The 19,043-nt window shown below is 51.4% G+C and overlaps 9 protein-coding genes across 9 annotated transcripts; 3 read left to right on the top strand and 6 right to left on the bottom strand.

The window, feature by feature from the left end:
* Window positions 1-755: 755 nt before the first annotated feature.
* ABOM_006000 (MDR family MFS transporter) lies at window positions 756-2,497 on the top strand (the record flags this gene model as incomplete). The annotated part of the gene is made up of 2 exons (XM_022533129.1): window positions 756-953; window positions 1,010-2,497. 2 exons carry the CDS (start codon window positions 756-758, stop codon window positions 2,495-2,497), a joined length of 1,686 nt encoding a protein of 561 aa, XP_022389578.1.
* Window positions 2,498-2,895: 398 nt separating this feature from the next.
* Window positions 2,896-3,370, bottom strand: ABOM_005999 (uncharacterized protein; the record flags this gene model as incomplete). Its single annotated transcript, XM_022533128.1, has 2 exons — window positions 2,896-3,097; window positions 3,168-3,370. Coding segments are annotated over 2 exons (405 nt in total), but the record flags the coding sequence as incomplete, so codon positions are not given.
* Window positions 3,371-4,789: 1,419 nt separating this feature from the next.
* On the bottom strand, window positions 4,790-5,598 carry ABOM_005998 (putative short-chain alcohol dehydrogenase; the record flags this gene model as incomplete). Its single annotated transcript, XM_022533127.1, has 2 exons — window positions 4,790-5,179; window positions 5,245-5,598. The coding sequence occupies 2 exons, from the start codon at window positions 5,596-5,598 to the stop codon at window positions 4,790-4,792; spliced, it is 744 nt and encodes a 247-aa protein (XP_022389631.1).
* Window positions 5,599-6,110: 512 nt separating this feature from the next.
* Window positions 6,111-7,423, top strand: ABOM_005997 (nitronate monooxygenase; the record flags this gene model as incomplete). Its single annotated transcript, XM_022533126.1, has 5 exons — window positions 6,111-6,219; window positions 6,293-6,829; window positions 6,902-6,915; window positions 6,986-7,248; window positions 7,303-7,423. The coding sequence occupies 5 exons, from the start codon at window positions 6,111-6,113 to the stop codon at window positions 7,421-7,423; spliced, it is 1,044 nt and encodes a 347-aa protein (XP_022389599.1).
* A 45-nt stretch (window positions 7,424-7,468) lies between these two features.
* On the bottom strand, window positions 7,469-8,826 carry ABOM_005996 (fungal specific transcription factor domain-containing protein; the record flags this gene model as incomplete). Its single annotated transcript, XM_022533125.1, has 4 exons — window positions 7,469-7,494; window positions 7,545-7,861; window positions 7,911-8,273; window positions 8,333-8,826. 4 exons carry the CDS (start codon window positions 8,824-8,826, stop codon window positions 7,469-7,471), a joined length of 1,200 nt encoding a protein of 399 aa, XP_022389598.1.
* Window positions 8,827-9,658: 832 nt separating this feature from the next.
* On the bottom strand, window positions 9,659-13,586 carry ABOM_005995 (putative inositol polyphosphate phosphatase; the record flags this gene model as incomplete). Its single annotated transcript, XM_022533124.1, has 6 exons — window positions 9,659-9,734; window positions 9,801-10,468; window positions 10,520-10,779; window positions 10,836-11,045; window positions 11,096-13,472; window positions 13,539-13,586. 6 exons carry the CDS (start codon window positions 13,584-13,586, stop codon window positions 9,659-9,661), a joined length of 3,639 nt encoding a protein of 1,212 aa, XP_022389601.1.
* A 902-nt stretch (window positions 13,587-14,488) lies between these two features.
* ABOM_005994 (CHY zinc finger protein) lies at window positions 14,489-15,210 on the top strand (the record flags this gene model as incomplete). Its single annotated transcript, XM_022533123.1, has 6 exons — window positions 14,489-14,493; window positions 14,621-14,664; window positions 14,718-14,791; window positions 14,853-14,914; window positions 14,971-15,072; window positions 15,129-15,210. 6 exons carry the CDS (start codon window positions 14,489-14,491, stop codon window positions 15,208-15,210), a joined length of 369 nt encoding a protein of 122 aa, XP_022389600.1.
* Window positions 15,211-15,465: 255 nt separating this feature from the next.
* Window positions 15,466-16,531, bottom strand: pre6 (proteasome core particle subunit alpha 4; the record flags this gene model as incomplete). The annotated part of the gene is made up of 5 exons (XM_022533122.1): window positions 15,466-15,793; window positions 15,866-16,253; window positions 16,319-16,371; window positions 16,425-16,431; window positions 16,504-16,531. The coding sequence occupies 5 exons, from the start codon at window positions 16,529-16,531 to the stop codon at window positions 15,466-15,468; spliced, it is 804 nt and encodes a 267-aa protein (XP_022389630.1).
* Window positions 16,532-18,127: 1,596 nt separating this feature from the next.
* ABOM_005992 (putative RNA binding protein (Arp)) lies at window positions 18,128-19,030 on the bottom strand (the record flags this gene model as incomplete). Its single annotated transcript, XM_022533121.1, has 1 exon — window positions 18,128-19,030. One exon carries the CDS (start codon window positions 19,028-19,030, stop codon window positions 18,128-18,130), a length of 903 nt encoding a protein of 300 aa, XP_022389629.1.
* Between the last annotated feature and the right edge of the window lie 13 nt (window positions 19,031-19,043).

Raw genomic sequence — 19,043 nt, 5'->3', positions numbered from 1 at the left:
CTAGGCACCTTGACTACTCCACCCATTGAACCATCCACGGCTGTCGGAAACTGCTATTACCGACAAATGGCAGCTCCATACCGTCATAATGTTCTTCAATCCTATGCCACTGGTTTGGTCCCTTCCTGCAGCTGTGGTCTGCGGAATATCTGAGACAAATGCAATACACGTTTTGAAAACAGCAACGAGTCGATAAATGGTATTAGCGGTTACCATTGTCATAGGTTTGTTCAGGAAGGGTGAAAATGAAAGGTAGACAGCTGACAAGTCTTGGACTAAGAGAAGTGAAAGGATAACTGCAGCGCAGAATGTTGGGAGATGATGTGTAGCTAAGGGTATGGTTATAGCCTTTCTGAGATACTACACTCTCGTCCATTGGTATGTTTGAGTTCGGATAAGGATTCGGGACAGGAGGACTTTCGACCGAGCTGCTAGTATGAGATATCAGGAGGCTGTGCCCGAATACGAGGCAGGTCATATGTGTATTCATGGTACATTATTGGTGGTTTGTTAGGGCTTACTTGGTCTCGGGCCCGAGACATTTCACTACCCGAGATAGACCCCGAGGCTGATTTGGTATCTTCTGCTGGACATATTTAGGCGTCAATGAGAACTATAAAGCGAACGATTGCTGTGTTGTTGATGGCATATCTATACCCTTCCTGAATCCCCATTACACATATTCTCAATATACCATATGGTGTATGTTCAACTAGTCAAACGCACATACAACTAGATATACAACCCTCCTCAATATGGCTACACTGAGCGACAGCCGGTCTATCGATCTTCAAAAGTCCCCTTCTTCAGCCAATGTTAATATGGGTACACAGGAAGAGCAAATCAATGAGACCAAGAGTCATTCGCAGCAGGATCTCCATGAATATCCCCCGTTGCCGAGGGTAATCATGATCACAATCGCTTTATACCTGGCGATCTTCTTGGTAGCACTAGTACGCTCATTAGAGATCCCCCTCCTTTGCATTACCAGCAATACTAACAATCAAAGGATCGAACGATCATTGCAACGGCCATTCCACGCATCACAGATACCTTCCATTCCCTCGGCGACATCGGTTGGTACGGCAGTGCCTACTTGCTCACATGCTGCTCATTCCAGTTGGTCTTCGGCCGGATCTATACATTCTACTCCCCAAAATGGGTCTTCCTAAGTGCCACCCTTCTCTTCGAAATTGGCTCGGTGATCTGTGGCGCCGCACCGTCCTCAACGGCCTTCATTGTAGGACGATCCATCGCCGGCATAGGTGCCTCGGGACTCATGTCAGGCAGCGTCGTCATCATCGTCTACATTGCACCGCTGCACAAACGACCCATGTACACCGGGCTCATCGGCGCCGTGTTCGGCATTGCGTCCGTCATCGCCCCCCTGATGGGCGGTGCCTTCACGGAGAACGTCTCATGGCGATGGTGTTTCTACATCAACTTGCCCATCGGGGCCGTCGCAATGGCCATCATCACATTAATCTTGAAGCTCCCTGACCCCCCACACAACAACCTCCCAACCCGCGAGCGGCTAGCAAAGCTAGACCCCCTCGGCACAGCGGTATTCCTACCCGGAATGATCTGTCTCCTCCTCGCGCTGCAATGGGGCGGCACCACCTACGCCTGGAGCAACAGCCGAGTAATAGCCCTCCTCGTCCTCGCCGGAATCCTCCTCCTATCCTTCATCGGCATCCAAACATGGAAACAAGACAACGGAACAGTGCCACCCCGGATCTTCCTGCAACGCAGCATCCTCTCCGGCTTCTGGTACTTATTCATGCTCAACGGCGCGATGATGGTCATACTATACTACCTCCCGATCTGGTTCCAGGTAATCAAGGACGCCAACGCCGTAAAATCCGGCATAATGACACTCCCCATGATCATCGGCCTGGTGGTGGGCAGCATCGTCGCCGGCGCAGGCGTAACCAGATCCGGATACTACACTCCGTTCATGATCGTCGCTTCTATCCTCATGGCGGTCGGGTCCGGTCTGATGACCACTTTCACCACGACGACCGGCCACAGCGCCTGGATCGGGTACCAGGTCTGCTTTGGCCTAGGGCTAGGGCTCGGCATGCAGCAGCCCGCGGCCGCGGCGCAGACTGTGCTTCCCCCGGCGGATGTCTCGACGGGTATCTCGTTGGTTTTCTTTGCGCAGTATTTTGGCGGTGCATTGTGGATTTCCGTCGCGAATAATGTCTTTGCGAATTGTCTGGCGCGGAATGTCGCTGGCATTGCGGGGGTGGATGCCCGGGATGTTGTATCGGTGGGTGCTACGGCTCTGCGGGAGGTTGTCAGTGCTGAACAATTGGCTCTGATATTGCCTGGCTATAACTCGGCTGTGGTCAATGCGTTCTATGTTGGGGTTGCCTGTGCCTGTGCTACGGGGATCGGGGCATTGACTATGGAATGGAAGAGTATGAAGGGAGAGAGTGGCAGTGGCCGACTTGGAGAGAAACGCCGAGAAGGACGTGGCCCGATTGTAGATTGAATTTTTTTAAGCCAGTGCCTAGTATAAGCTTAATGTGGAGAGTCCTTTTGATGCAATGCGAACATAATCTTGTTCTTGTGCCTGAATTGTGCGATCATGCTATATAATAGTTTACCAAGTCTCATTAAAAGTTGCATCCCTGTGGATTTCACCTGCGCATGCATTCTTAACACAACTTTCCCAGAGTATTCGATATACTCGATGCGCAGCAAAGAATACAAGCAACACTTCAATAATCCAAATATTTTCAAATCCAACAACAACAACCTATAATCCATAGCTCTGCTTACCAAGCAACGCCACAAACGGCAAACCCCGAAATGAGAGATGAGCATTCATGCTAATATCTCCAAAACCAGACGAGGAACGGCAGGGATTTAAGGGAGGTACAAAAGCCCTCAGTGCCGAACCTTCAAATGCTCACCAAGATTATCCTTACGATTATGCTTCCTCCTGCAAGACGGACACTTGTGTGAACCTGGGGCAACATGCAAGAACTCAATATGACGCATCAGCTCTGCCTTATGGCGGAATGTGCCCCGGTATTTGCAGTCCTTCCAGTCGCAGCGCCATTGTTTGGGGTTGGCTGAGTTGTTGGCCCTGTGGAGAGCATTGTTAGAGGGGGAGGACAAGATATGATAAAGTAGCACCTAAGGGCTTAGGAGCTTACTGGATTTTAGTCGTTTTGGACTGGGTATTGAAATTCTGGTCCGTTGTTAAGGTGTTGTTGTTGGTGGTGGTGGTTGATGACTGAGGTGGATACCGGATATTGGGACTCGGGGAGCCGGGGTGCGTTGGGGTGTGGCCATGAGATGATATGTATGTGGCGACAGTTGCTTGAGAGTTGGTAATATCGTCATTGACAGGGGTAGGTCTCGATATAGTGTCATTGAGCAGCCAGGGAAAGAAGACAGACGATGAATTGGGAAAATTCGGGTCTGAGGGCACCACGCAGGATGGTGACTGGGAAGGATATGGAACAGCAGTCATCGGTGCATATGACTGATACGGGTCTAAATAGTCCTGTCCCTGGTGTGGAAATGTAGGTTCAACTTGTTGGGCCTCCGTGATCAAAGGTTCCGAAGTTCCCCGTACAGAACCTCTAATTGTCTCTTCCATAACAAGCAACTGACGGGGAAAGAAAGATGCAGAGAGAATAGGGCAATTGAAAATAGCCTAGACGATGATGTATGAATATAGCAAAGCTATGAGGGATATAGAGATGTCCTCCAATGCATATTTATAGGTAGATGTGTGCAACATATAAAAAGTCCTTTAATAAAAACAAGTATGTCAGCCGCCCTGCGCAACATTCGTACATTCAAGATTCCCCAGATAGGTAGCCTATGGTTAGTAGTAGACTCACTGGCCGTTAGATTTGGACTTTTGCTACAGCGTATGTCATTGGTGGTGATCAGCCACTGGCCCGGTATAAAATGACTTGGCCATGGCTGGCGAACTCCACATGTCGAGATTCATGATAAACTCCACATATCGAACTTCATGACGAACTTCCAATCACTGGTCGAACTTCAAGGCGAAGGTCGTCAGCCTTGCCTTGATCTAAACTTGAACTGGTAAGACGTATGGTCTACACTAAGCTGCTTCGGGTTATAGAAAGACCCTCCATTGTGTGGAGATATCTCTTATTGGTTCTCCGTGGCATACTATCCGGCATGTCCGCAAAATACGGATATTAGGACACTACATAAGGGTAGGATATGATCACCAGGACCGTCTCGTCTCGTCCCGTCCCGTCCCATCCGGTACTCGACCCTCGCCAAGCTGGGTGACGTGGGATGCGATCCATTTACCCACCCGCATAAGATTCATTTTTCTTTTCTGGTTGTGTTATGGCATGGGTACTGTTCTGGACTAAGGGGTTATTCGCAGTAATTACCGTGATTTCCCTTTGTTTCTCCCTGATTACCGGCTTCCAGTTCCAGTATAGTACACACAGCACCCCGTGCTACAGAGTATACAGAGTAACTCTGAGTTGACAACGGAGATAACACAGTTATACAGAGTGACGGTGGGTGACGGTAGAAAGGCCATGGCTGTGCATGGTCTTTGGTTTTCAAAGGGATCAGTATAGTCGGTGTGTACATCAGAAGTACCAACAACAAGGCATTAAAATACAGTACCATAGTCTACTAAAGATGCTTTCGTTTCTCATCCAAGAGTATGTTTCTGGATATTACTACAGTACAAACTATAATAGAGCTGCGCCGCATCGGGCTGAGTCACAACAAGTCTCTAATTATGCTGGGATAGAAGGACAGGAAGGTATTCTCAAAGGCGTGGGCACCAATCAATTCCATCCTCCAGAATACTCACCTGAGCTTTCCAATTGGCGCCATCTTGGTTGAATAGCTGCCATGCTTGCTCAGCAATGGTGATAGGATTCAAGAAATCCGAGTCCGGTGATATAATGCCTCCCACAATAACCATTCCTACGCGAGTTCCCTTGGCGACAAATTTCTGCAGCGACTTGACCAGGTTTGCCTGTGCAGCTTTGGCCATTGACAAAGAAAAGTATTCCGGAATCGGATCAACAGGCAAGAGACTGCTCGTCACTAGAATAGTCGGCTTGATGCCGCCGATTCCTGGGTTCGTTTGCATGGTACTGGCCAGGATCGGTATGGCCCATTGCACAGCAACGTAGAGGGCCGTAACCGAGACCTAGAGAGAGTCGATTAATTTTCGTTAGACAATGCCCTGCAGTGACAGAAATATATTCCAGTTACCTTCAGATCCAACTCGATATCTTCAACAGCGAAATCAAAGAAGTTGCTTCCGCCCACGCGAGCCGCGTTGAAATAGACACATTCCAGTGTCCCAAAGGACTGGACTTCTGTTAAAGCCGCCTTGAATTGCTCCAGATCACTGATGTCGACTTTCCACGTCCGGACCTTCACTTGGCGACCAACATCTGCAGCAGAGGATAGAATCGTCTCCTTATCGGCTTGTAGTTGCGATGGATTCCGGGCGAACAGGGCAATATGATCAAAGTGCTTTTGGGCAAACAAGGATGCCACCGCCACACCTATTCCGGGACCAGAGCCTATCAATAGGAGTGTTCTTGCCGAGGCTGGGTCCATGGTGAATGAGAGGTATAGATTAAGAAGTAAAGCACAACCAAAGTAAACGATCGTATCAGGCAGGAGGGGAGGTTCGTATTGTGTGAAATAAAAACTGGCTGTCTGAACCTCCTTTTATACATATTCGGAGGCAAATCTGTATTCTCATCAATCAATTCCATTCTTAGCCATGGGAGTAGGACGGACGATGCTGACCAACACGCTAGCGGCCGCGCCCATATGATGAAACAGTCAACGTTCAAGTAGTATGGCAGCGCCACTACTTCACGCTAGCGGCCGCACTTGGTGTCCGTCCTGAGGGACACGGGGGTTGAGTGAAACAAGTGGGGTGGCACTAGCGGCCGCACTTCCAATGCTGGACCGAGAGCTTTCATTGGCAGCCAACAAAAGAGCGTCTATAAGCGCCAAAAGACAGTACGTACGTACTATTAAACCACAGCTGTTGGCCCCCTCTTCTTCTTCCTTCGCCATTTTTACACCAACATATATCACTCGAGAAAGAGACGGGAAACATGCATCAACTCTTCCCAAACACTAAGTCCCCCTTCATTGCCAATGGGCCCATGGAGGGCTATGCATATAGCCGTCTAGCAAGCGCTGTTTCATCTACGGGGGGCTACGGTACAACCCTATAAACACACCCCCCCCTTCCCTTCTAGTTAAGCAATACCAAGACTCAGAAACTCGATTATAGGATTCATAGCCGGTGGCTTCGACTTCAGAACGGGGTCTCCACAGCTTGAAAGACTGCAAGCGGAGCTCAACGCAACCCGATCACTCCTCGGCATCGCAACTCCAGATGCAAAACTCCCCATCGGTGTAGGCTGTCTTATGCTCCATCCAGAAGGCCTAATCGAAAATGTGCTTCCGATTCTATGCGCCGCGCGGGCAACCGGGATCTGGCTTTCGTTTCCGGCGAATGCATTGGAATATGCGCCTGTCATCACGGCTGTTCATCAGCTCAGAGAGAAGGAGAATTGGGATGTGAAAGTGTTCGTGCAGGTCGGGACAGTCCAGGCCGCTAGGGAAGCGATCGACCATGGGGCGGACGTACTCGTCGTTCAGGGGTCGGATGCGGGTGGGCACCAGTGGGCGCAGGGGGCGAGTCTGCTTGCGCTCGTGCCGGAGGTGAAGGGGCTGCTTCGTGAATTGGGTAAGACGGAGGAGGTCCGTTTGCTGGCTGCGGGTGGTATTGTTGATGCGAGGGGGATGGTTGCGGCTCTGGGGTTAGGTGAGCTTCATTTATCTTCGAGAGGTTATGATATACAGCATAGGGACGATGCTAATGATATTCATATGCAAGGTGCGGATGGAGTCGTTATGGGAACCAGAGCAAGTCGTGGCCTCACTTCTCCAGCACGTCTGAATACTAACGCATTGAACTCAGTTCCTTGCCACCGTTGAATGCGGAGCTCCGGATTCCACAAAAGAAAAGCTCGTTTCCACTACTGACGGAGCCACAGCAACAATTAAATCACGGAAGCACGATGTGTTCAATTCGACCGACATCTGGCCTAGGCAATATGATGGCAGGGCCATCATCGGTCGCAGCTATGAGGACTTTCGAAGCGGCGTTACAGATGAAGAAATCGTTAAACGGCACAGGGACGCTAGAGAAAGGGGAGAAAACGACAGAACCATTATATGGGCGTGAGTGCCTCTACGTGAAAAATATTTGGAGCTCTACTCACACAAGACAAACAGGGGCACCGGGGTTGGGTCCATTAAGGAGGTGACCACTGTTAAGCAGCTTGTGGACGATGCTCGATCGGAAGTCCGATCAATAGTGGCACAGATGAACAATGTTTTCAGTGAGACAAGTTGAGGGAGATTGAAAACAGGTATTTGAGGCACGAGCAAGATTCAACGGTCATCCCATTTGCTGCAAATATTGGTCTGAGGGAGTTAGCATCCCGAATCCATGGTACATAAGGTGGTACACATACCAGCCAATTTCCACGATTTCCTCGCGTAAAGCAATGCCAGTCGGAATGGCTCATAGTCTAGCTGAAACTGCTCTCCAAGCAGCTCCTTCATCCTAATCCCAGTAAGGACAGCTTCCCCCGTACACACAACAGCAGGTAGCGGTGCAGATGGGACTTTTTCATGCGCACTGAGCATATTAAAATTATTGCATGTGTCGCGGGCCATATTAATAAACGAAGTCAAGGCTAGGAGCGACGCTTCTGCATCATCAGATGCCCCGAAGGTTTGGGACTTCACCGCACAATCAATTCGAATCCAATGAAGGGTCAATGCAGCCCTATCGTCCATTAGTACCGGCCCTAGATTGGTACTGGTAGGCATCTCACGTTAGGGTGATCGCATTAGCTCCACATAAGACTGCCCACCCCCGGGGCGTCTGCTCAAACAGCTTTTCCGCAAACTGCATTAGTCGGTGGTCCAGAGATTGGAATTGCTCCGGCTGCAAATTGACGTCGACGTGTCTTTGTAGCAACTGTACTTCACTGAGAAAACGAACAGCCTGGATCTCCCGGGCGTAATAGCAGACTGGAACATCGACCGGCACGGACACCGGCTGGTGGGAGGGAGTCTGGGTCGCTTCATTTTTGTTTGTTCTCAAGCATGCATCATCTACAGGCAGTCGGAAGTGATCGGCCAGGTCTTCTGATACATGAGGCGCTTTGAATTCGGTTACTACCTGGTATATGACGCTGTACCAAAACAAGGTCAGCCCCTTCCAAAATTGCAGTTACTCATGAGACGCTGATACCGATCCAGCAAATATATCCCAGTCCACACCCGTCTTCGTTCCTCAGCAGCCTCCCAGGAGAGATAATCTTCGTAGTCACCCCCATCGTCTATATTGAGTTTCATTGAGTAGCCTAACCTCGCACAGCTTGCTATGGTCAACGAGGCCGCTCCCGGGGATGATTCACCAATCTCATATAAGGCTATCAGAAGACCACTCTGTACCAGTTGTAATGAAGGCGCGCGCCTTAGCTGAAGAACAGCGTAAAGGTCTTTGCACAGGATGTAATTTCGATCTGACGGATTTGTAGCTCTATCGGGTAGGGCTCCCTGCACGACAAGAAGTATGGTGAGAGCAAGTAGCGCAGTATCTGCATTATGTTCATGACCTAGTCTCTCAAGCCTTTCCATAAAAGGCCGCTCCATAACAACCGGTAACCATGGCAGGTAGGAAAGGTATTCGTCCACAAGCCGAGCGAGAGTCGAACTGTGTTCTTCCAGGGCTTGGTGCAGCATATTACAGTACAATAGATCGACATCAAGGCCAGGCGTTTTGGGGTTGTCCAACTCCGGCCGCAGCAAAAAAGCCAGCCCTTCAGACGGAGATACGTCGGAGGCGGTATGCCAGAGATAATTGCACGAACGATTCAGCCTTTTCCCATTCTCAGTGGTGTTGCAAGACAAACAGATTCGTAGTCAAAGATGCATTGCAGTACCTGGTGCACCGGCCGCAGGATGGCAACATCTTGTCGCATCCCCTTTTCTGCTCTCTGCAAGCAGCACAGGCATTCTCCGCAATTGAAGCTGAGGTCGACTCCGTGATGACTGTCATTGAATGGGAGGTCATTACAAGTTTACAACAATGGCTTTATTTAGAATGGATTAGGTCGATGTGACAACGGCTCGGAACGTGCCAAAGTCGAAAGTTATGTTCTCGAGTCAGCCCCACATGGAGGCGATTATCTTGCCGTCCATCTTTAAAAGCCACGCACCACGACGCCAAGCGGCAGCTAGACGCTTGACCAGATTAGGCACGCTATACCACATCTGGTGGCGGTTAGCATTTACCATTGACAGTCAGGTGGTGCCAATCTATCAGAGAACATAGTCTATTGATATTCCCAGCAAAGCCGGCATCGTATAGATACAGCACAATTAAAATTAAGGCAAGTAACTATAGGCTCTACCCATCCCCATAATCTAACCCAGCTCATGATACATATCTATCGTGAAATCATTAGTCGTACACATCGCCTTGCGCTAATCTCTAGTCTTCTTATCCGCTCAATAGCCAATGTAACTGCATCTAGGGAAACAATGAACGAAGGGGGTCTAAAGATAGGGTGAATTAGTTCCCATCCCCCAGAATCAATGCGCGAGCTTGTTGGGGCTCGGTGCCGAGAATGCTGATAAGGTATTCAATGCTGTGAGGTTCTCAGTTAGCAGATCTGGCTGGGTGGAGAGGTCAATGGTCGCGGAGTAGGACGTACCTTGCTTCCGAGGCAAGTCGGCGCTTTTCCTTCTGGAACTCCTGTTGGCAGGATTCCCACACTGCCGCGCGTTCGTTGGGCTGGACGGTCTTGACCCGGAGTTTGAATGATGCGCTGACTGGACGGTGGTCAGAGGCTCTGGCTTCGTGTCGCCGGTATTCGAGCTGCTTCACCCGGCCTATTCCCCGGTACAGGACGCGGTCACACCATGCGGGAGAACGTTTCTTGTCGCTAGTGTCGTAGTCATCTGTGCCCACGTCATACTTGTATGTCGGCGCAAACGTGATCGGGGCCTCGATGAACGATCGCAGGCGGAAACCTGGATTCTTGCGTCTCGATGCCAGCAATTGGTCCCGTTCGAGCAACTTCGTGAACTTGTTGTTGCGAATGTCCTCGATAATGACGTTGCGCGGTATAGAGTCAATGCGATAGTTGAGGTCTCCGTTCAAGATACAAATCTCGTGATCCATGATCATCGAGCCATCCCCGCCACTGACAAAACGATCTGCGCGAGTCATGAGACTAGTTTCAGGCGGCAGGGACTCCGACTCCAGGATGGCGGCGATATCATTGTTGCGATGTGTCGTGTGCGACTGCCCGGCTGCCAAATGGCAGTTCACAAAGCAGAGAGAACTGTCGTCAAGAATGAAGCGGAGGATAAGTGCGCCCTACAGGGTCCAGTCAGCCTGAGGGCAGACATTGTCATGCTGCACGCGTACCTTGTTTCCATGCAATCCACCCATTCCACGCTTCACCTCTGCAGCGCTCATATCCTTGATCCGCTGTCGCTCTTTATGTTTCACAAAGATACATGTGAACAAACCAATCATATTCGCGCTATGCAAAAGCACATACGACTCGTCAAGGGGCATGCACTCGTTGATAACCCGTGTTAGATGTTCCATCCACACGCGGTACTGACGGCTGATATGCTCTTTCTCACTGCTCTCCTTCTTCTTACTTCCCATAAGCAAGCTCTCTGCAACACGTTAGTCAACATCAACGGGACCCAGGTTTCAGGTACAAGATACGCACTGGCTGTAATTTTCTTATTCTCGAGATCCACCAGTTCTTGGAATCCAAAGACTAGAATCTCCGGGGGGTCCTCGGGATGAATAGCGTCTTGGATAAAGGTCGATGTGCGCGCGCTGCCCGGAGTGGAGGCACCGGCATTCCACGTCAAAATTGACGCGCGGATTTCCCGGAAGGTACAGTACTCCACGTCCTTGGCTTGCATCCGAGATTCTGTCCGCTCGTTAGTTGCGTTGCATGCAGTGACGATCCAGGCAACTTACCCATCCAATCATCCTCCAGCATGCCGTCCCACAGACGAATGCAGTTATCTGTTCCTAACGACGTCACTTGAAGCCGGTTCATCGTCCACACGCTGCTGGTGTCGAGGAGGAATGCAGACACCGGGCTGTCATGAGCCCGCCAATCCTTCCGCACCATCCACGGATTGGTTGACGTATCGTATACGTAGATCATGCCCGTCTTGTACCCAGCCCAAAGATAATCCCCAACAATACCTAAGCAGTTGATCTTGTAGACACTGACGTTTACAATCCCGAGACACGTATAATCATGAGCGGAGTATATAGTCACCTTTCCATCAGCGTGTCCCAGGTACACACGGCCGCCGTCTTTGGTCGTATAAGCACCAGATGTCACCTCTCCCGAATGCTGTGAGCCCAGCGGCCGCTTGAGTACTTTGAAGGATACGTCGTCGCGCGCATTGGGTCGATAGATCTGTACCTCTCTACCCGTTGCCAGCCACAGCGTATCGCCTACGACGACCGAGAATGTATGTCCACGCGCAACCCGGTCATAAGGATTATGGTAGCTATACTGGAGATTAGGAGTCCCGGACTCGTCAGGTGGCCAAACGAGCAAGCGCCCCTCGTCATCAAGAGTCCACATCTCTTTCTTATGCCGATGGATCTTGATCACTTCCCTGCGGGATGGATAGGATCGTGATGCCACAACCGACTGAGTGGCAATATCAACCTCGTGAAGATCACCAGCGCTGGTACCAAGCCACAGTCGCTGTCCCTCGTCCTCCAGACCCTTCCCCGGTTTGAAAGCTAGCGACAGACACTTGACGGTTTCGCCATGACTGAGGGTCATGATTTGTTCGCCCGTCGTGAGATCCCAAACGCGGGTCAGATAGCCAGTGGTGCATACATACTTTCCACACACATCCATGAGTCGCGTGTCATAGCGCGTCGGGATCTCCTGAGGGCCTTTCTTCAGAAGCGGCGGTCGCCGGTTGGCCAAAGACGCATCTGGGTAGTCCGTCCGTGGGGCGGGGGCCTCATCGAGAGGTTGCTCATCCTCGCTCGGGGCGGGAACTGGGCGCACAGGTTGCCTCTCCACAACCGGCCGATCGACAACAGAGCGCTCCGGAATGGCAGGGGGAGGTCCGGGCTTGGTTTCTCGCGAAAACGACGGCTGTCGTTGAAGCTGTCTCGGTGTATGAACCTCACCGGTATGGTGTGGGCGCAATTCCGGTCGAGGGGGCCACTCAGGCTGGACCGGACTCCTTAAGCGATCAAGCTGTGGTCCTGGCGACCGAGCACCTCGACGTGCTATTGACGGCTGCCGTGGGGGAAGGCCAGGGGGCTCCCTTGGACTTTCAAACCCCTGGAGACGGTGCGCGGTATGTGGAATAGCAGACATGGTTTCCTGCTGAGAGCTTTGCCGCGGCGGAATTTGCACCATCAGGGGCTTCGTGTCTCGTGTCGGTCTCGGAGATGGCCGCCGAGGAGGTTGCGGCCGCTCCGACAAGCCAAGCGCACTCGGGTGAGGTCTCCTTTCGTCGAATGATCTCCGAGCTGGCGGGGGTACGGGTGCAGATGGGGAAGGCTGCGGCTGCGGCTTTGTGGCAGATGGTACTTTCGGCGGTGACTTGTCGGGACTGCCCGGGGGTGTGTTGAAGGGAGATACCCCATCCTCTACATGGGGACGTTCCTGACGAGGAGCCAGGCCATTCCCATCATGAAAGGACAAACCAGCGGGTTTGGCTGGAATTTTAGGCTTCTCCGCTCGGTTAGCGGGTGGGGGTAACGAAGCACTCTTCAACCGTCGCTCCGACGGACTGTCGCGCGTCGATGCAGCAGAATCTGGATGGCCTGGAGACAGGTGAGCAATTCTGTGTTCGGTCGGCACCGACGATGGATAGGTAGGAGTGGCCGGTCGAGTAAGGGAGTTTGCCTGCGCAATCGGCCTGGGCGGTAATGACTCCGGCGGAGCATTCGGTGGGCTGCGAGACGCCCGGATATCCTCATTATGGGCCGGATGCGTCCCAAAGCCTCGTGGAGGGGATCGCGGTGAGTCTACTGTGAGGGTAGGCGCCAGTTGCGGCGAGGAATGTAGGTTCATCGACATAGGTCTGCTTTGCCGTCTGCCTGGCGATCGTCCCGGGGACACCCCACGTGGACGCGGAGCGCCATTTCGATACTCGGTCCCCTGACCATTCTGAAAGTCTGTGGAGGGGACCCAAGGAGACCGCGGACGAGACAAGTCCAGAGAGGCGCGGGCCGAGCGAAAATCGTCCACGGGTTCAGGGGATTTCAGGTACGGGGTCGGGTCGCGGGGGCCGCTTGGAGAGGCGGACGGAGTTCGGCGATGGGATAGGTTCTCGAAATGAGACAGAAGGGAAGACACTGGTCTCTGTAGAGGTTGATTGTGTGAGCAGGGGGTCCCTCATCAGCATTAGGGACAATGCGCCAGACGTACAATGGGAGCACTATCGGTGCCGTCCCTCGATCTACCGTTTCCCTCCATGGCCACGACTATAGATCCGACACGATGACGGGTTGGAAAGATAGATCATAGGCTTCAATGGAACGGTGGATACGATAGAGGTAAGATCTTAGGGACAATAGGGTCAATGGTATGTATGGTGGTTCACCCCGAGGTTAACAGCGTTGCGGTTAACAGACCCGAGGGGTCGAGACTGTGGCGGAGTTGCGGGCAGTTCGTCAGGCGGAAACGAATCGGCTGCTATAAATACAGACGGAGCGGAGAGGGAGGGGAAACGTTGAGCGGAATGGATCTTCCGGGCGGGAGGGAATGAAGGAGGGCTGCAGGGGGGGAATAAAGAGAGAGAGAGAGAGAGAGAGAGAGAGTAGGGAGAGTTTGAAAGCGAAGGAGAAAGCGAGAGTTGAAAGAGCGGTTGAGGAGTAACGACGATCTCGCGATAGAAAGGGGACAATGTGAACTTAAAGGAGAAGGCAAAATGACGAGTACAGCAGACCAGTCTTTTGCGTAAAGAGAAAATAGTCGAAAATAGACGAAAATAAGATAAAACAAGAAACAACCACTACGAAAATATTCAATAAATACTCTGACAACAATCGTAATACCGAATTCAATCTGTCGGTCCCAAAAATAAAATAAAATTACTATCCAAAGCACCACCTGCCTCCCTAACGAGTATAACGATGTCATTCTTGTTAGAGTTCCCACTGCCCGAATCCATGGTAAAAGACCGTCCTTCTCGCCTTTATTTTTAGCTTCCGCCCTGCCAATAATTTTAAATTAATCCCTCCCCAATAATCGCGATTGCTTCCCCATTAAGGATCGTGATATACCTACCCTCTTCCTTCGATTTTCCTCACTTAAAACCACCTGAGCCTCCACCACCCACGTAGACCCTCATCCCCTGACTCAAATCCCTCTTCATCATGTGGTACGTTGATGATCCCGTCTTCCTTGTCAAGCCACTGTGGGGGGAAGGAAAGAAAGAGAGAGAGAGAGAGAAAAAAAAAAAATTTAAGCAAATCCATCAACCGGTCAACTGACACCCTCCCGCGCAGTAAACACATCCTCAACGCCCAAGTGGCCATTCGTTCGGCATGCTGTGAGTCTATTACAAATTCACCACAGCCATCGTCCTACTCATACGAAATCCAGGCCGGAAGTGGTTCGACTGCGCCGAATGCCACCATGAACAAGAATCCCATGCCCTCATGAAGACCACCGAAATGGTACTCCTCCCATTTACCTCCCCTCTCAAGCCCATAGAAATTCTAAAGGAGATTGGTACAGATTTTCGCCTGTAAAAAGTGCAAGAAGTGTTTCCGGAAGGACTCGACAGAATTCGAAGAGAGGTAGGTCAATCCTTCGCGACGCGTTGAACACATGACTAAGGGGAAACTTTTGATAGCGACGAATATTGCCCGCATTGCGATAACCACTTCGTGCTGGAGGCCGTCACACCCAAGCCCGCATTGCAGGTAGAGGGTGAGGATGCTCGTGTTGACAGCAGGTACTTACTTCTCCCTTTTTCGATTTGTCAGGATTGGATACTGATGTGCGGGAAAGAATGCTCAAGGATGACCGAGTGCGCGGTCACCAGGAGCGGTCGATCTTCAACGTCAGGGATGCCGAAGATCGTCTGGGATAAGTGGAGGCGACCGACTGTGGATTACGACGATTACGATATAATGCTTTCTATCTCCTGCCGGCAGTCAGGCTACAATTCTTTAGACGACGATATTCCTAGAGAGACCCCTCGGGGGTCTCTGTGTATAAACGACGGGGAAAGAGTTCTTTATTGTCGTAAAGTCGCTTCGGCAAGATCTCCGATATTATAAAGGAAAAACGTGTGTAGGACGTCAACCAGAGGCATGTAGCTCTAATTCACTAAACCAGCCTACTCCTAGGCGTCGCTGGACTCTCCGCCACCTCTTGTTAGGATAGCCGCCGTCGTGGTGCTGGTCCGGGCCGTCTTCTTCTTCGCAGCCTCCTCTTGCTTCTCGGTTTCTATACTCTTAACGTAGGCCTCGATCTGATCTTCTGGCAGCATCTCGATCGTCTGCCCGGGCGACATGATAGCCACCTCGATGTTCTTGGCGCCGGTCTGCACGACCTCCAACAACGACTTGATGGTAAGCTGAATCGTCTGCTCACGGTCCATATCATCCTGGTGGTTGCGCTCGAGGAATTCCCGAACGGTCTTGCTAGAACGGCCGATAGCGTTGGCTTTCCTATATCACCCCACACACACCCCCATTAGCCTTTCTTCTTGGGTTCTAAAACCGACCACCAGAGCCACCTACCAAGCAGAATAGATACCCGATGGCTCAGTCTGATATAATCTCGGCACCGTGTCGTTCGGATCGAATCCCACAACCAGGGTACTAATACCGAAGGGTCGAACACCTCCGCTTTGCGTGTACCGCTGCTGCACACCGGCGATGTATTTGGTGATGTATTCGATGGTGACGGGGTCTTCAACGGTCAAGCGGTGTGACTGGGCCTCTAGTCTAGCCTTATCGATGAGGATACGGGCATCGGCGTTCAATCCAGCGAAAGCGAGAACGGCATGGTTGTCAAGCACGGCGATCTTCGACGGTGTGATGCGGGTATCTTGGAGCTTCAAGGCGGAGCGCTTCTCGCAGCCCAGCACGACAACATCTTTACCTTTTACTCCGACGGCGCATGTTCCTAGATGAGAAGAACGATAGTGGTCAGGCAGGAGGGCGTGGCCGACCTGGTTGGCGGTGACGTACCTCTCTTCACAGCTTCCATGGCATACTCCACCTGGAAGACGTGCCCATCAGGGCTGAAAAGGGGTCAAAGAGCTGTACAGAATGCTGCAGAAGACGGTTCCCATACCTGAATACTGCAGGTTGGTTAGAATCAGTTGATCATCCCACAGAGAAGCACATGGAACTAAGGTACTAAGCTATCTTACCTGAAAGAGCTCGGTCATATCCGGACATTATGGGCGACAGGAAAACAGTGAAAACCGAAATAAAAGCGGAGAAATAAAACTAGATAGTATGAGGACGAGAAAGCTATTGGAAAGGGCAATTCGTGGGATTCGGATCGTAGAATGCTGGGATGGGGAGCCGTCTTGAGCGATGACAGATGGAGGTGGACGCGAGTCCCGCGGTTGCCTCCAGACCTCTAGAGCTCCCCCTCTAGCGCCATAGGCGCGCGTTTACCCACTTCCAAGTTCCATCACCCACTCCTAGATCTCTATACTTGATTGGCATAATTGGGATATAGCTTGTACCAGTTTCGTAGATCTGACGATATTGTTGTCTTCCCCACAGAGAATATTCTTCGCAAGTTTCAATCTCTTCACTTAGCGAATCCTCCCCTAACTTCATCATGTTATGCACTATGAGAAGAAATATATATTCAAGGGACAAATTTATATTTCCACAAAATCAAAGCGATAGCAATAAAGCGAATAATGAGGTCAATTGACTGAATATTGCCTAAAGGCTTTTATACGATCACTCGAGACCAACGCTGGATCATACATGATGTGACATTATAGTAGAAAAGAAGGTAGACAGCAGATAATAACCAATGCGTCCTGGTCTACCCCAACGCCTCGCTCTCGCTCACAATGCCCCATCGATTCCTATACAAAATGGAAGACAATATACTGTCTCTAAGTCTGTACTGCGTAGATCCAGAATGATGACTCATCGACTTTTCTTGCAGAGACAAAAAGAAAAAAGAACATGGATACCAATAGAAGACAGGTGGTAAAGGAAAGTAAGAAACGATCAAAAACACACAAAAATGAATTATGGACATTCAGAACAACCCTGTTGCACTCACGATTCCCGACCCGTTGCCTCGCATATCTGAAATCCGCCGTCGGCTGAAATTTTCATGGCTCAAAAGGAATATCCCCAACACCCCCAACAGAGTCCGTTCCAGTGTATCCCATCCGTGATCAATACCGTGATTCTCCAATGATTCCTGTTGCCAAAGAGCGCAGAGATGAACTGGGAAAAATAAAAAAAACAAGACAAGCAAAAAATAAGATGACCAAATATCTAGAATGCAATGCCATGATAGAGCCCCCACGTCTGGTCGCACTGCGATCGAAACAAGCGATGCCTTTCATCAGATGCACAACGATGAAAGCGAAGAAAAGTGCGAAGCTCATGCCGATCGAAGGAAAATAAGAACGAGAAGCCCCAGTGACTCGCGAATGGATGTACGAAACCAACCGAGCCCATCTGCCAGGATGGCCTTCTATACCCTTAAACATCGCTTCAAAGACGCAATAGTAAAACATACCGAAAAGGGTCAACGTAAAGGCCGCGAGAGACAAAATAACAAAAGATAAAGGATCCAATCCGATGAAACGACGACACGCTACCGGCCTGCTCCTCCCAACCGAATGCACCAGAACTGCTGAATTCCCTATACAAACGCGCATCAACGAGAATCAACCGTCGCATATACCGACAATCTAGATGACCGTATTCACAAACAAAAAATGGGGGGGTCCGTCACAGAAAAATGGAAAAAGTACAACCACCCCGCCTTAGTGATTCACTGCGGCGGCTTTAAGCAGGAGATTTGCTAGCACCGGTACCGTTGCGGCGGGAGTGGCCGTCGTCACCGACAGACAGGCCGCCCAAGCCGGTAGACAGGAAGGCAAACGGATCGTTAGATCCATCCGCTCCGTAGAAAGCGCCGTTCGAAGCGCTGGTGGAGGTTGCATGGTCAGCTCCGGTGAAAGCGGCCTGCGTAGCAGGGTTAGCGAACGAAGTGGCGGAGTGAGAGGTGTTGCTGGAGCCGTAGCCGGCGTTCATCTGACCCATAGGGGGATATCCTCCGGGGCCACTACCCAGCGCCGAGGGTAGAGCGTAGTTGTTCGGAGGCGCTCCAAACTGCTGGCTGAATCCGCCAAAGCCACCGGCGGTGGAGGTAAAGGGGCCAGGCGCCGGGGTGCTCGCCATGGAGTTAGGGCCCATTCCAAAGCCCGAGGGAGGGTCCATGGGTGATGGGAAAGCGGAGTCCGCAACCACCGCGGCTCCCGAGCGGGGTGCACCACAACGCAGACAGTTGATGTTCTTAGCGAAGTTATGGTAGCCACAACCCTCCGAGCCGCACTTCCAGTCACCCGCACGGAAGGGAACCACACCGCCGTTGCCGCCCATGCCACGAGAATGGCCCATACCGTGACCGTGACCCATGTGAGGTGGCATCATGGAGGGTGGGCCGTAGCCGAAAGCCCCATACCCCATCGGATCCGGGGCAGCGGCCATGGCGGGGAACGAGCAACGGAAACAAGCGGTACGGCGCTGGAAGTTCGAGAATCCACAGGAGGGGCAGGTCCAGTCACCGGGACGAGGGCGGTTCTTCGAGGGAGGGAACGGGGTGAGGATCTCTGCGGCACGATCGAGAACGCGGCTAGAGGATGGGGAGACCTCAATGGCCTTCTCGTTGAGTGCACGACCATTCATGCAGAGACTTTCT

The sequence above is a fragment of the Aspergillus bombycis genome (assembly GCF_001792695.1).
Source record: "Aspergillus bombycis strain NRRL26010 chromosome Unknown contig00037, whole genome shotgun sequence".
Lineage (NCBI taxonomy): Eukaryota > Fungi > Ascomycota > Eurotiomycetes > Eurotiales > Aspergillaceae > Aspergillus > Aspergillus bombycis.
The sequence above is the reverse complement of the archived record's forward strand: the minus strand, read 5'-3'. Positions and strand labels throughout refer to the sequence as shown.